This window comes from Malaclemys terrapin, chromosome 5 (assembly GCF_027887155.1).
Source record: "Malaclemys terrapin pileata isolate rMalTer1 chromosome 5, rMalTer1.hap1, whole genome shotgun sequence".
NCBI lineage: Eukaryota > Metazoa > Chordata > Testudines > Emydidae > Malaclemys > Malaclemys terrapin.
This window is the reverse complement of record NC_071509.1, coordinates 76,739,548-76,754,674: the sequence shown is the minus strand read 5'-3', so window position 1 is coordinate 76,754,674 and position 15,127 is coordinate 76,739,548. Positions and strand designations below refer to the sequence as shown.

The window sequence follows — 15,127 nt, the reverse complement described above, 5'->3', positions numbered from 1 at the left end:
AAACATGGATGAACCAATCCTCACACCATCCCTTTTGTAGTTGGTGACTATTAGTATCTTCATTTTACACATGAGAAAACTGAAGCCAATAGAGATTAAAGATTGGCTCCTGCAATGACTGAGTGCTGTGAACTCACAATGAAGTCAATGCAATGGCAGTTCCTGATGCTCAGCACCATGCAAGGGGGTGCAAGTTCACAAGGCCCTTGAAGGATTGTCCACTATCACACAGCAAGTCTACAACAGAGTTGGCAACAGAACTCGGAATTCTTGAGTCCCAGTCCTGAGTTTTAACTACAAGGCCATCCTTTATCCCATTCCCGTATCTACCATACAGTGGAGTGTCCAGGTTTAATTAAATAAGATTTGTGCAGTACTTTGGAAGTCCCAAAATATAATTCGTTGGAGTACAGTCCCAAAGGCTTATAGTACCCAAACTGGTGTTACTGCTTCCCATGTGTTAAGAACCATTGAGTTAGATCTGTAGTTCTTAACTTTTGTACCCTACAATATCTTTCAAAGGCAGCTTATATTTCTATAACCCTTGTCCTATCTCACATCACACACCCCTTTTGTCACCCCCACATGATGTTTTATGCATTAAATTTAGACTGTAAACTCTACTGGACAGGGACTATAGCTTTCCTCATCGAAACACCTAATACACATGCGGGGCACTAAAAAAACCCCCAAAACAGTAATAATCAGGACTCACCTTATAAAGCAGAGATGTTTTCTTTTCAGACTCATAATATGTGTTGTAAAGTAAATGTTCCATAATATATAGACATAGTATACTTGCCTTATGAAATGAACTCAGACTTTAGAAGTCCTCTTATCCATTCTAACTATATTTCTGTAGTGCCAGCACTAATAGCACTTTCCAGCTCAAACTCCCTGGTTCACAAAGAGGTCAAATAATTCCCCAGTAATTCTTTCTTATTGCTAGCCATAGAAAGGACACAAGAATACTAAAACAACAAAATAGCCAAGCAGTAGTTCAGTAAAATAATATATTCAGACTTCTCAGGGGAGTACATTATCTCAGTACACCAAAGGCACCATGAGCAGCAAACATATTATTGTTTATTTTGTAGTAATTGACTTTCTGCAACAAAACACACAGTATGCAAACACCCTACCTAGAAAAACAGTACTGAACAGATAAAATATAACAACCTTTCATAAAATAATAATTTAACATTGAAGGAGGAGTAACATCTGTTATAGAGCCATTAGGAAAGCAATATTACTAGCTTGCCCGTTGACCAATCCATAAATTATAATCTATTTGTATATCCCAAAATATTGTAAAGGATGTATTAAAGAAAAAGAAAACATCAAAATTAAGTTGGTGACACCCTCTGACATTTATTTTGTTGTGCCCAGATAGTGCAGCACAAATGTTATACAAATCATCTTTTAGTGCAATACTCTGCAATACTCAAATACAATAGGGTGAATTAAGGGATACCTGAAGAGTTTTATGTGATCCTTTTTATTGTGCAAAAAACCTGTCTTTGAGGTTGAAATTGCTCTGAATAGAAATGTCACTCTTTTTTGCAAGGATTTTTTTAAACTTTATGTTTATTGTTTTCATTTTGCAATAATGAGCATATGCTTCTACTTTCATAAGTCTGCAAGGCTTTTGTCGCACAACTGTACATTGTTCATATGTAAAGAATCACTTGTATTATTGAACCTGCTCCTGTTACCATTAGAGTGAATCAGGGCTTTGCCACAGGTCTCACTCTCAGCAGCACTAAACTCTCTGTTCGAATGACTAAATTATATGCACTCTGTTATAGGACTAAATACTATCCTCTGCTGTGCTGGAGACCTATTCTCCCCCCACAAGTGATGGACCAGGATCTAGCGGTTAGAGCTGGATGCCAGCCCAGTGGTTAGAACTGTTGCCCAGCCTAGTGAGTAGAGCCAGAAATAGGAAACAGGAGTCAGTGCCAAGGGTCAGAGCAGGGCTGTAGCAAGCTGGAACCAGACAGGAACAAGGCTGGAGGCAAGGCAGACACAAGAGTGATCACAGCTGCAGGAATAAGCATTGAGCAGCCAGAAACAACTTCTTATGCTTTATGGTGAAGCAGACTCATTTAGACTCATCCTTACAAGATCCCATATTTGAGGAAGAAGACTGTGCTGCTAAAAAAAAAAAAAAAAAAAAAAAAAATCTGGTTTAAAGGGGAAGTGAAGGCAGCTGTCAAAAACAAAATAATAAAAATATATAACAAATGGAAGAAAGGCAAAGCTGATAGTCATGAGTATAAAGCAGAAGTTAGGAATTATAGCAAATTGATAAGGGAAGCCAAGGAATACAAGGCAAACTCTGTGATCACAGAGTTAAGTACAATAAGGAGTTTTTTTTTAAATTAATGGTAACAAAACAAATCCTGACAGTGGTGTGGTCCATTGCTAGATGGATATGGTAGAATGGTCAATAATAATGCAGACAATGAAGAAGTGTTCAGACATATTTCTGTTCTATATTTGCGGGGAAAACAGATGATGCAGTTTCATCATATGATCTCATCTTTCCATTCCACTAGTATCTTTGGAGGGTGGTAAACAGAAGGTACTAAAGTGGTCTCTGCCATGTGTTATGCCAGTTCACTGTGACGCATCCTGACACTGCACAGATGTCACAACTGTATTTCACAAAGCCACCTTCCCGCCGCTGTCCAGGCTCATCCCTAATTGTTTTATATAAGGAAGGAATTTGGCTTATGTTGTCTTTTTGGAAAGGGAAGAGGCACAAATGGAGGCAGAAATAACCTGTAGGATTTTTTTAAATACATGCATTTTGGAGGGAAGGAGAGGAGAGAGAAGAACGGAGGAGATGGCATGGACAATCGAGTTATCTTGTGGAAAGCAGTATTTTCAAACAACAGAGATACTGTATATAACTTCCTTATATATCATATCAAATCATAAAGTTGTAATTGTTTTTTAATTCATTCCAAATGTCTTGCTGATGGATTACTGCTACACTGGTAGCAGTCTTCGTAATGACATTAGGATCTGACTCAGAGTGATTGTATGCCAGAGAGTTCTGACAATTACTAATTCAAGGCCTGATTGTCACAGACACTGAGCACTTACAGATCTCATTGACTTGTGCTGAAGCTTTGAGTATTCAGCGCCTCTAAAAGTTAGGCCCTAAAATCTTAATATACTCCCAGAGTGAAGGAGACATTTCAGAGTCTGATGAGAAACTTGTGCTAAAATAACAGACTCAGAGCAATGTGTGAAGTGAGAGGAGGTGGTCTGGGGCATCCCCACTCACATGCCATCGGTTGTGGGATTGGATTTCACTTCTGGGACCCCCTGCAATCTACCTGCACAGAGACTGATTACTCAGGCTTTTCGCATGTAGAATGGATTTTGTTCTGTATGAATAATCTGGAGGAAAACAGAATAATATGGAACAAATCATGCTCACTTGAGTATTACACTGAAGAGACTACTCATATGTGTCAGTTGAGCAGGATTTGGCCCTGTATTGGCATTATGGTCTGAGAGGTATTTTAAAATGTGTATGACCATTTGTTTTTATATGGTAAAGCTTTTCAAACTGTAGTTATACCAAAGGGTTGTGTTCAGCACAATATTAAATATTGATAGTGTAGTGATTGTAAGAGAATGGAGAAGCTAGTATTATATGTGTAGAAATAGCTGACATACAGACTTCAACATGAGAAACTGATCTATTGAGAAAAGGAAGGAATGCTGGTTAGGACAGTGGGGATATTCCCTGTTCTTTCCAAAAAGTGCTTTTGGATCTTTAATTTTCACCTGGATTGCCACTAAAAGGGGCTTCACTGTAGGGCCAGATTCTATCAATCTTACTGAAACTGTGTTGCACCTCACTTACTCCTCCCATTATTGCTCCATATGACTAGCAGAATTTGGCCTCTTAATGTCTCATCCCATGACAGACCCTACACTTCAAAAGGAAATGTTACAATTTTAAAAATAATAGTCACTTAAACATGTCCTGTCTTGGACTAGATCAGGGGTCGGCAACCTTTCAGAAGTGGTGTGCCGAGTCTTCATTTATTCACTCTAATTTAAGGTTTTGCGTACCAGTAATACATTTTAACATTTTTAGAAGGTCTCTTTCTACAAGTCTATAATATATAACGAAACTATTGTTGTATGTAAAGTAAATAAGGTTTTTAAAATGTTTAAGAAGCTTAATTTAAAATTAAATAAAAATGCAAAGCCTCCCGGACGAGTGGCCAGGACCCGGGCAGTGTGAGTGCCACTGAAAATCAGCTCGCATGCCGCCTTCCGCACACGTGCCATAGGTTTCCTATCCCTGGACTAGATCTTTGGTCAGCCAGAACTCTCCCTTTGAGGGGAATAGAGTTTTACCTCCGCAAGGACTGCATTATTTATTTCTATAATAAGCCAGTGTTGTTATGCAGAGTCCACCAACTCCCATACTCTTCTAGAAGTATTGAAAACAGTGAAAATCAAATGATTAAAAGTCTCTTCAAATTAGTATTAAAATTCTGAACTCTCCAAACCAAGAAAATGCAGGCTAAAACTGTACCAATCATCCTGCTGTGATTACCTTGTTACTGGTCTGTTTCCAGATTACTTATCTCCTACAATATACAAAACATTCTGTTTTAGCAAAATAAGTGAACTATGGTCCAAGTTGAGAATGACCTACTGAATCTATGGTATAGGATTTGTTTACAGTTTCAATAGCTTTCGATCAGAACCACTGTATGAAGTTTTGACAAGGGGTAATCTTGAAACTTGCAGGATACAAATATTGCATGAAATCGTTTGTCAAGATTCCCCAATAAACTGAATTAGGCCTGATCCTGTTCTGACAAGGGGGAATGGCAAAAACTCCTATCAACATCAATAGGAACTCGATCCAGCCTTTATATTATTTCTAGGCAAGGATGTTCTTGTTTGGAAGATATTTTGCAATACTCTCCCTTTTATTGTGGTATTCTCCAAGTCACAATATTTCAACTTCGGACCTATTTATTAATTAGTGTACAGCACAGATCTGCCATTTTTATACCTCCTATTATATCATGTTTTTAAATAGTTGCATGCATCCATTCCCTCTCTCTGCTATGCATGCAAATGTGACAATAAAACCTAAGAGGGCGGCTCAAAATGTTTTGTTGGCGTCTGACCTATTTCAAATTCGCTTAGTCTCTCTCATGATTATGCTGAAATACACCTCCAGTAGTTGTGATCTGTTGTGTAAACTGGAATACCAAATTGCAGAGTACATAAAGATCTATCAGTAAAATGGGAAGACCTTACAAATATCACTCTGGAAATTATAGGAAGAAGGCAAACAGCCCTGATCACTCCATGGGAAGCAACATCCAAGTAAGACAAAGTTCAAGCACTTTCCATAAGGAATAGAGCTGGAGCTGGTTAGTACGTGCACAATTGCATACAAAACCTGAGTTAACTGGAACATTGAAAAGGTAGATGTCCAGTTTAACCTCGTGGATTGATTTGTCATTTTGATTTTTGCCCGTCCGAATTAAAAGGGAGTTTGTATGTTTATTAATACCTACTAAATCCGACCGAAATTAAATCACTTGTTATCTTTAAAAATATTGTATCACTTTTAAGCCCTCTGCAATGCGGGCCCTGCCCCTTCCCACACTTTCACACAAATAGGAACGTAAAAACGGGCAGGATAGCCAATGTTTCAAGAATGCTTCACCACCACCCCCCACCCCCCAGTCCTGGTGGTTCGCCTGGAGATAGATTCAGGGGATCTAGTAGCACTGCTTCTTTTCTCTCCATCCTAATCCTCCCATCACCCATTCTTACCCCCAACGCCCACGCTTCTGTCAGACAAAGACACAGTCTTCAGCTCAGAAACCCTCTTCGAGACGGTGTTTCGTACATGTAAAACGCTTCATTGCTTTTTGCTCTTTCTCCAGGATTCCAGCAGCAATAAACTGCCTGCTAGGAAAGCAGCTCTGAGGACTTTGGGATAGTATGGCTCATGGCTATTAATTATTCTCCATTAAAAACATCGATAAATCATTGGCTCCTATAGGACTCGCCGATCAGAAATGTGAGGCTACATGAACATTATTCGATAGCAGGTGGGGAGGGGGAGTTAAATTAACTGGCTGGGTTTAGGGGCATCTGAATGGCTAGGAGTGAACTGGCTCGGGGAGGATGCATAGGCTGCATTGTATTTAGTACCGTTTGTCGGGATTAAAGGGATACCGAATGGTCCCAGAATGATTCGACCTCCGGTAGGTTGTGATCAGTTATACAGGTGTAAGTGATGCGGAGTGACTCCCCCGAGCTCAGTGGAGTTACTCCGGATTCAGACAAAATACTGCTGGTCTCTCTGCTGGTTTGGCTCCTTTAAGCGGCGAGCCAGGCTGAGCAGCAAGCCCCCCGGCCCCCTTAAGAGGAAATCACTGGGGAGGGGGCCGGGGAAGGCGTGAGCGCGAGGGGGCTGAAGTTAGCCGCGTGGCAGCAGTTCGCGCAGTGTGTGGCTGGCACTGGGCAGCGGGCTGGGGAGGCGGCAGCGCTCTGCCCCACCAGCCCTGGCTCTGGGTCGCCGCCCGCCAGCAGCGTGGAGGAGAGGACCTGGGCCAGGGTCGCTCCAGTCTCCCCGGCACCAGGCGCCCGGGTGCCGGGTCCGCCTATCCCCAGCTCGCCCCTTCTCCAGGCACTAGGCAGCCCTGGGGCAGGAGCAGCCTCCCTTCAGCCGCGCCAGGCGCCCTGGGGCAGGCTCTCCCCGGCAGCGCGGGCCACTAGCGCTCCGGAGCAGGGTCCCCTGCAGCCCTCCACCGCGGACCGACCGCCCCCTGCTGCCAGGCGCCGAGAGAGAGAGAGGAGACGGGCCTCGCCCTCCCCGCGGGCGCTGCAGGCAGAGGCTCAGGCGGCCGGTCCCAGCGGCAGGTACAGTACGAAGCCCTTGCCCCGCAGCTGCTGAGCGGGGCGCCGTCAGAGAGCCGGAGGAGAAGCCGCCGCCCGCCGCCTGGGCAGCGGCTGCAGGAGGTGCTGGGTCAGGGGCCCGATCCCCTTGGCGATCCCATTGGGTGCGATGGGAGGCGGATTTGGCCCAGCATCTGCAGCTGAGAAGTGCCCAGGGGAAGGAGCTGCAAGGGGAGCGCTTGCTTTTTAGCCCCACGTCTGCAATAACCAAGCCGGTGTCAGCGCCCCGATGGCCGCTCAGAGCACCTGTGCCAGACAGCATGTCTGCCGCCGGGCACTGCCCGACCTGGGCTGCTCGCTTCGGGCTGCTCCAAAGGCACCCAGGCGGGGCTAGCTCCACACTGAATGAACCCATGTGCAGTTTAGGAGCCAGGCTGCTAGAGGGAAATCTCTGCTCCTTATTTATAATCGCTTTAATGGAATATAGTGTACATACTTTTTAGAGCAGATAGTATCCAATTAAGGACTTTTCCAAAGTGCGGCTAGATAGTGATTCAATATCCCTTGAAATGGAAGTAAATATTATCGAACACCTCCCACATTGTTGAATTATACTTAATGCAATGCCCTTTAAACAAATATTCTGGCATTCGTGTTTTACATTTTGATGAATAATTTACCTCTGACTTGCTTATAGAATATGAGAAATGCCCAACTGGAATGAGCACGTGTTTGCCATCTCTAACTCTGTGATTCTTTGAAATTAATCCTTTTACTTTTAACAATGATACTTTGGCAATACTCCACTGAGGATCATTGAGAATCTATGCTTAATGAAATTAGTATTTTGTCTAAGTAACTAATAATATACTTTAGTTGATTGCTGGAGGACAAATATAATATATTGTATTAGTTGGCACAATCCAAAATGCCTCCCTCTAGAAAAATAGAGAAAAGCATGTTACATATCTAAAGTTGTAAGGTCTTCAGTGTTTGGTTGTTTATCTAGATGTTTGTTACAGTTACTCTATGTGCTCAGTAGCATATACTTTAATAATATGCTAGGCTTGCTTTACTGATCAGTGAGGTACTACCTTACAGTAACAGTATCACACTCCTTTGAATTTGTAGGTATAATCATATTTTTAACGAATAGATTATTTGCCTACTGTGGGAAGCCATATTGTTGTTTTTCCAGAAGAATTTTATAATATTTATTATCCTTTATTAATAATGGCCACTTTAAGAGAGAAAAGTAATCTTTTCACCATTAACATATGATAAAGCACTTATCTGGAGTTTTGAAGTACTCTTACTCTTTTTTTCAGAGCTCAAAGGTTCTTAAACTGAAGTTTACTGTTGAATGTACGAATTATAAAATAATTGGAACAGTTGCAGTGGTAGCTATACCTCTTTAATCTATGTTTTGTAAATGCACAGCCTTAACTCTCCTTTGTTGCATATAGGCATTATGACACAGTCTGTAATTACATGACATTTTTTATCCAATATAATATATTTCAGTGTTTCTAGGAACTTAGATAGCCAATGATTAAGTAATTATGGATTATTATAATACCTAGATGCAACAGGGCAGCATTAAAGTTATATGTTCAACTTTTGTATTTCTTAGCTTCTGGGTGCTTAACTTATACAGGGTTAACATTGTGTTTGCAGTGTTGTTCCCAGGATATTAGAGAGACAAGGTGGGTAATATCTTTTACTAGACCAACTTCTGTTGGTGAAAGAGACAAGCTTGCAAGCTTACACAGAGTTCTTCCATCCCCCAAAATTATGATTTATGGATTTTTTGCTTTTTGCATTTTAAACCAATCAAAGACCTTAAAGTGGAATAATGAACATAATCCACTTCAGATATGTTAAACCAATATAAAGTTAGATCACTTTATATCTTAAACTGAGCTCAGACTGGACAGTGGTTTAAGCTCTTTGTGCCATTTTAAGGCTTTAGATTAGTTTAAATGGTTAAAAAAAACAACAACCCTCCCCCACAAAACTCTTCCTAAAAACATAACTTGGGGGAGAAACAATTTGACTAAAGTGCTCATCAGAGGAAGATGAAAATTAAGTTACATCAGTTGGACATAGGTGAACGTGGTTCAGGAAGATGTCATGAAGATCTTCCTGGTTCATGATGCATTTTCCTACTTTAAAGTACATTTATTTACATGCTGAATGGTGACTATAAAGCAAAGTTGATAGGAAACCAATGAGACACAAGGAGTATGGAACCCCAAGATACTGTTTTTACAGTCACTGTTCAGGTTAGAACCTCACTTTAAATATGATGAAGGGAAACATTTTCAAAATCACCTTAGTGATTTAGGAGCCTAAGTCCCATTTTTAAAAAAGTGACTGGTACCTAAGTCTTATTGAAAGTCTCATTGGATGTCATTGACAAGAATAGGGCCAGAGAGGGTAAACAGTAGAATCCCAGCAGTAGAAGTTGCTGCTAATACCAAGCAGCAAGAGAGAAGCCTCAGTAAGAGAAAAAGTCCAAATAATATCAGTGGCATGTTATTGTGTGATTGTGGGCTGAAAACCAGCAGTATGGTGGGGAAGCATTTACAGCTTCATTCAGCTAATAGCACTCAAGATGAAGACACACTGTGTAAGTGTTGTGAGTCAGGGTAGAACCCACAGAAACTGGCAACTACCTCTTTACTGAATCATCTCCATAACAATCCCCCACCCATTCCTTGCATGACCAGCATGCAGCAAAACAAACAGCTCTTGCAGTCCAAGCTTAGTAAGATACCCACCAGTTCCAATATATGTGCTGAATCATTATCTCTGGGACAGGCAAGCAGTGCTGATGCATGCAAGTTAACTCTGGGTATATATTTACTACAAGCGCTACAGTGTCAAAGAAAGCTGAAGCATAGACACTTAGTACAGTGGCAGAAGGGTTTTTTCTGCCCTGTCATAAAACCACCCCCTCAAGAGGTGATAGGTCGATGGAAGAATTCTTCTGTTGACCTAGCTGCATCTACAGTGAGGGTTAGGTTGACCTAACTACATCACACAGGTTGTGAAATTTTTCACAGCCCTGAGTGATATAGCTAGGTTGATCTAATTTTAAGGTATAGACCAGACCAAATGTCTCCCTCTTTCCACTCTGTTATTCTACTCTCCCAAAGCTGGCAGTGATACTTCTGTCTTCATCCTTAAGTAGGAGTACCACTGTGATGGGTTGCCCCCCTTTAAGGTGCCACCTGGTGTACTCGGATACCACTGAGCCCTCCTGTTCTGCCAGCCTGGGCCCCCTTTACCTTGTCTTGCTGAGCCAGGCTCTTAAGCCTCCTCTAGCACACACAGGCAGGGCCACACCCAGCTGCAGAAAGACACCGACACTGAGATCAGTTTAAGGGACTTGCCCCAGCACTCAGGTGTCCACCTCCCTTAGAGTGCAGACCCAAAGGTATACTGTCTTGCGCTGTATAGAAAAATCTGCCCAGCGCAAGCTCATAAAAATTCACCCTCTCCATCAATGTGAAAAGAGATCTGCACAGTTTCTTGCCCACCCCTAGATATGAATTGCACAAACTGGGTTATGTTATAAACAAGAAATAAGTTTACTGACTCCAAAAAACAGATTTTAAGTGATTATAAGGGATAGCAAACAGAACAAAGCAGATTACTAAGCAAATAAAACAAAACACACAAAGTAAGCTTGATTCACTAAAGAAACAGGTTACAAAATGTAATTTCTCACCCTAAATGTTGGATTAGGCAGGGTGCAGAGTTTCTGTAGCTTAGAGTTCTGGATATTTGTTCTTACAGACTGGTCTCCTGTCTCAGTCTGGACTCATCCTTGCCTTTCCCTTCAGGTTAGTTCCTTTGTCCCTTCAGATTCTTTCAGCAGTCCTTCTTCTTGGTTAGGAAATGGAGGAGAGTCTAGATCAACCATCTTCCCAGCCCTTAAAAAGGATTTACCTAAGGCAGGAATCCTTTGTTTGATCCCCATCCCCCTACAGAGGAAAAGTACCAGCAGTATCCAACGGGGTATTTTTCATCAGGTGACATTATCATCTGACCTTGTAGTGTTAATACAGCATTTTCAAAGTTCTATTGTTCTTCTTAAGTGGGTCATTCAGGAGGATTGCCTACTGTCTAGTGGGCATTCCCCCCAAGTACAAACACAGTTGTAATTGTTACATAGTCAATACCCCTAACTTTAGATACAGAAATGATACACATACAAATTAGATAATCACATTCAGTAAATCATAACCTTTCAAATGATATCTTACATAAGCCATCTTGCTTATATCTTAATTATGTCATAGTCATATCATAACCATATTTCTATGAAGAATATGTGATGTAATGGCACAACCACATCACTTCAATTCTGTTCATGACCTCTCTCAGAAAGAAAAAAGGCAACGACAACCCATAAGTGAGAGCAACAACATTAGTGTTTATAACTAATCCAAATATGCAGACCTTTGGGGGCAAAACTAAATATATTTCCACTGACACAAGAGTACTTAGCTGAAATGAAGGCTATACTGGGTTTGGTTCCATAGTCTATCGATTTTGGAGATAGGTAGGTCTCCCCAACCCCCAATACATGAGATTTCTTTGTGGTCCACCTTTTCTATAAGAGTGCTGCCTTGTATTTATCAAAGGGTCTGAAGGGGAGATTCCAGACTTCTAAGGCAGGTTTATACCTGGACCAGTACCATTTCAGTGCACACCTAGCTCTCTTTGACGGCCCACTACTGTAGCCACAGCACAAAGCATCAGTGGACATTCCTACTGCTCTGTGCAACAACCAACCATCTATGGGTACTTAGGTAGATCTTGAACATTTACTGCAACATCTTGATACAGGCTATGAGCTTACACTGGAATGACATATTGTGCACATTACCCTGATTGGACAGAAGCAGGCTGTACACCTCATGTCCATCGGGCAGGACACAAGGGGAAGCACTAGAACACCATAAGTGGTTCTTGTGGAAGTCACTAGTCATAGTAAAAGAACTCTTCAAACATGGCATGCTTGATCTTAATGACAGCAAGCATCATTGAGTGGCTCATATACACTAGACTTCAATCTCTCATTTGCTAGAGCAGGCAAGGAAGGATCCAGAGGAGGTTTCTGGGGATGATGCTGTCCCTGTCACTGCCTTGAGGACATACCTGAAAACTGTGTACAATAATCTACAACAGAAAAAACTGCATTGTTGCAATGGTGCTGGAATTTCACTGATCCCATTTTAGTAAAAGGGAGATTTGCTAGTATTAACCCAGAATTCTCTATTTCACCTCTACTGACAAAACTCTGTGTAACTTCAATGGAAGTTTTGAATCAGTGGAATCTGCAGGACTTGGCCTATCTATTGTTAACATATATTAAATACTATTTTCCAGATTAAGGAGATTAACTTGAGTATGGCAGCTATACAATTCAAAAATTGCCACACGGGGAACTGAATTCTGTGGAACAGTGAGTAGCCATAATGTGACACTTTCTGTAAGATTCTTTTTCTGGTGAAATTCCCTATTATGAAAATAGCGAATATAGCTGGAACAAAACGTTACGCATTTTTAAGCACTCCAGTGCAGTTTATCATGTAACAGAAATAGATACCTTAATAATATAGTATATGGGTGGGTACAATTATTGCACAGAGCCAAATTATGAACTCCTTATTCACAATGGTGAGCAGTTATTCAAATGACTAGTCCCATTGACTCTAAAGGGACTACTTTGATAAATAGCTGGTCACTCATGAGTAAAGGGTCCACAATCTGGCCAACAGCAAACTATTGTTAATTGCTTACTTCATCTGCACCACGCTTTAAATTGTAAGTGCAAAATATGAGAATCCAAGGGTTTGGGCCTAGGTAGGCTGCATAACACATGCTAAGAACTGTGGCAATTAATTGGTGAGGGTTTATAATTATGCAGGATTTAGGGCAAAGTATAATGATATTACTGCACTTTTAAATGTAATGAAGCAATAAAGAAAATGGTTGTTTCTCTAAATTCTGATTAACAGAATTTTTTTCTGCAATTGCTAATTAACATCTTTCTGATTCTAAGCAGGACTGTAATATGGATTTAGAACTCAAAGACTATAACACAACGCTTACTAAGGAGAACAGCTCTGCTACTATCAAGAGTTCTAATTTTTCTGCCTGGGAAGACTATAAGAGCAGCGTAGATGACTTACAGTACTTTCTGATTGGCCTGTACACATTTATAAGTCTTGCTGGCTTCATGGGAAATCTACTTATACTGATGGCTCTAATAAAACGCAAGCAGAACACAATAATAAACATTCTCATTGGAAACCTAGCCTTTTCTGACATTTTAGTTGTGCTGTTTTGTTCGCCTTTTACATTAACATCTGTCCTGCTCGATCAGTGGATGTTTGGAGCAATCATGTGCCATGTTATGCCCTTCCTCCAATGCGTGTCAGTTCTGGTTTCAACTTTAATGTTAATCTCTATTGCTGTTGTCAGATACCGCATGATAAAAAATCCCCTTTCTAGTAATTTAACAGCAAAACATGGCTATTTCTTAATAGCAACTATCTGGCTTCTGGGTTGTACAATTTGCTCCCCTCTGCCAGTTTTCCACAAAATTGTAGATCTCCATGAAACCCTTAATTTAGAAACACTGAACAGCGGGCATATGTGTATTGAATCATGGCCATCTGATTCATATAGAATTGCCTTTACTATTTCCTTATTACTCATGCAGTATATATTGCCCTTGGTTTGTTTAACTGTAAGTCATACCAGCGTCTGCAGGAGTGTAAATTCCAGATTGTCAAACAAGGAAAACAAATGTGAAGAAAATGAGATGATAAACCTAACACTTCATCCACCCAAGAGTTGCAGATCTCAGGTGCAACTCTCCAGCAATTCTAGATGGAGCTATAAGTTTGTCAGACAACACAGAAAAAGGTATAGCAAAAAGACTGCTAGAGTGATGCCAGCTATTTTACGGAGTCATCAGGATAATAATTCTGGAGAACTCCCAGAAACTTCTGGTACAGAAAGAAGCCAGCTCTCTTCATCCAGTAAGTTCATACCAGGGGTACCAATCTGCTTTGAGATGAAACCAGAAGAAAATTCAGAGATGCAAGACATGATTACAGTATCCCGATCCATCACTCGAATTAAGACAAGATCTCGGAGGGTTTTCTGCAGATTGACAGTATTGATCTTAGTTTTTGCTGTTAGTTGGATGCCTCTTCACCTTTTCCATGTTGTCACTGATTTTAATGCCAATCTTATTTCTAATAGGCATTTTAAATTAGTATATTGCATATGTCACTTACTGGGTATGATGTCCTGCTGCCTGAATCCCATCTTATATGGGTTCCTTAACAATGGCATAAAAGCTGATTGGATGTCTCTTATTCCATGCTACCAAATATCATGATTTTAAAAGCTCTACAATAAAATATAAAACAAACAATGTTATGCCTATAAGCATACTGAAGTATAAAATATCTTTTATTCAGTTTTAGGTGTGAATCAGTTGTTAGCAATGATTAGCAGCTTTAGGTGTGAATGGTTAGTTCTAGGGGTTTGTATATGCCTCTGAATGGCTTGTATATGCCTCTTATGTACAGCAGAAATATACAGATACATTGTAATATTAGTCTTTTGTTTATCTGTTGTATGGAGGAAATCATGTGTAGTGTACAAAACCATATTATCATTTTTATAGTTCAATCAAATGTTTCAACTGTACCTTGCAAATATCTGAACTCTACATTCACAATTCATGTACAAAATGAGTTCAATCATCTCAGTATCAGTTACCATAAGGCTATAATTTGCAAATTATTATTATTGCTAAATAATGTTTAAAATGAATCAGACTATTTTGACCACTTTTTAAAATAAATTTTTTGTTGCTTGATATGAATAGAACAAATTTATATGTTTTTATCTTGATACATCCAGTCCAGCCAATATCTCTCTATCACATTTGCTAGACATCAACAGATCTTTTGTTCCTTCTTTAAAGACTGTCTTCTTCACTTGGATGACTATGTGGATAATCACTATATTCCAGATTGTTCTCATACTTCTGGATTTAATTAGCATCATCTACCCCTTTTTTCTGGTAATTTTACTGTGTCCTATCATTTCATATGATTTTCAACTTGACCTGAACATAGATAGAATGCCTCTGTCCTTATTTTCATGACTTTCCTCCAAGAAC

General features: G+C 40.4%; 1 protein-coding gene across 6 annotated transcripts; it reads left to right on the top strand.

The window, feature by feature from the left end:
• The first annotated feature begins 5,912 nt into the window (after positions 1 to 5,912).
• On the top strand, positions 5,913 to 14,821 carry NPY5R (neuropeptide Y receptor Y5). Of its 6 annotated transcripts, XM_054030274.1 has the most exons (3): positions 6,888 to 6,930; positions 12,310 to 12,385; positions 12,989 to 14,821. In XM_054030274.1, the coding sequence occupies exon 3, from the start codon at positions 12,998 to 13,000 to the stop codon at positions 14,333 to 14,335; it is 1,338 nt and encodes a 445-aa protein (XP_053886249.1). In that variant the 5' UTR covers positions 6,888 to 6,930; positions 12,310 to 12,385; positions 12,989 to 12,997; the 3' UTR covers positions 14,336 to 14,821. The 6 variants fall into 6 exon arrangements, with proteins under 6 accessions (XP_053886252.1, XP_053886253.1, XP_053886248.1 ...); XM_054030277.1 differs by lacking the exons at positions 6,888 to 6,930; positions 12,310 to 12,385 and adding an exon at positions 5,913 to 6,085; XM_054030278.1 differs by lacking the exons at positions 6,888 to 6,930; positions 12,310 to 12,385 and adding an exon at positions 5,913 to 6,116.
• The last annotated feature ends 306 nt before the right edge of the window (positions 14,822 to 15,127 follow it).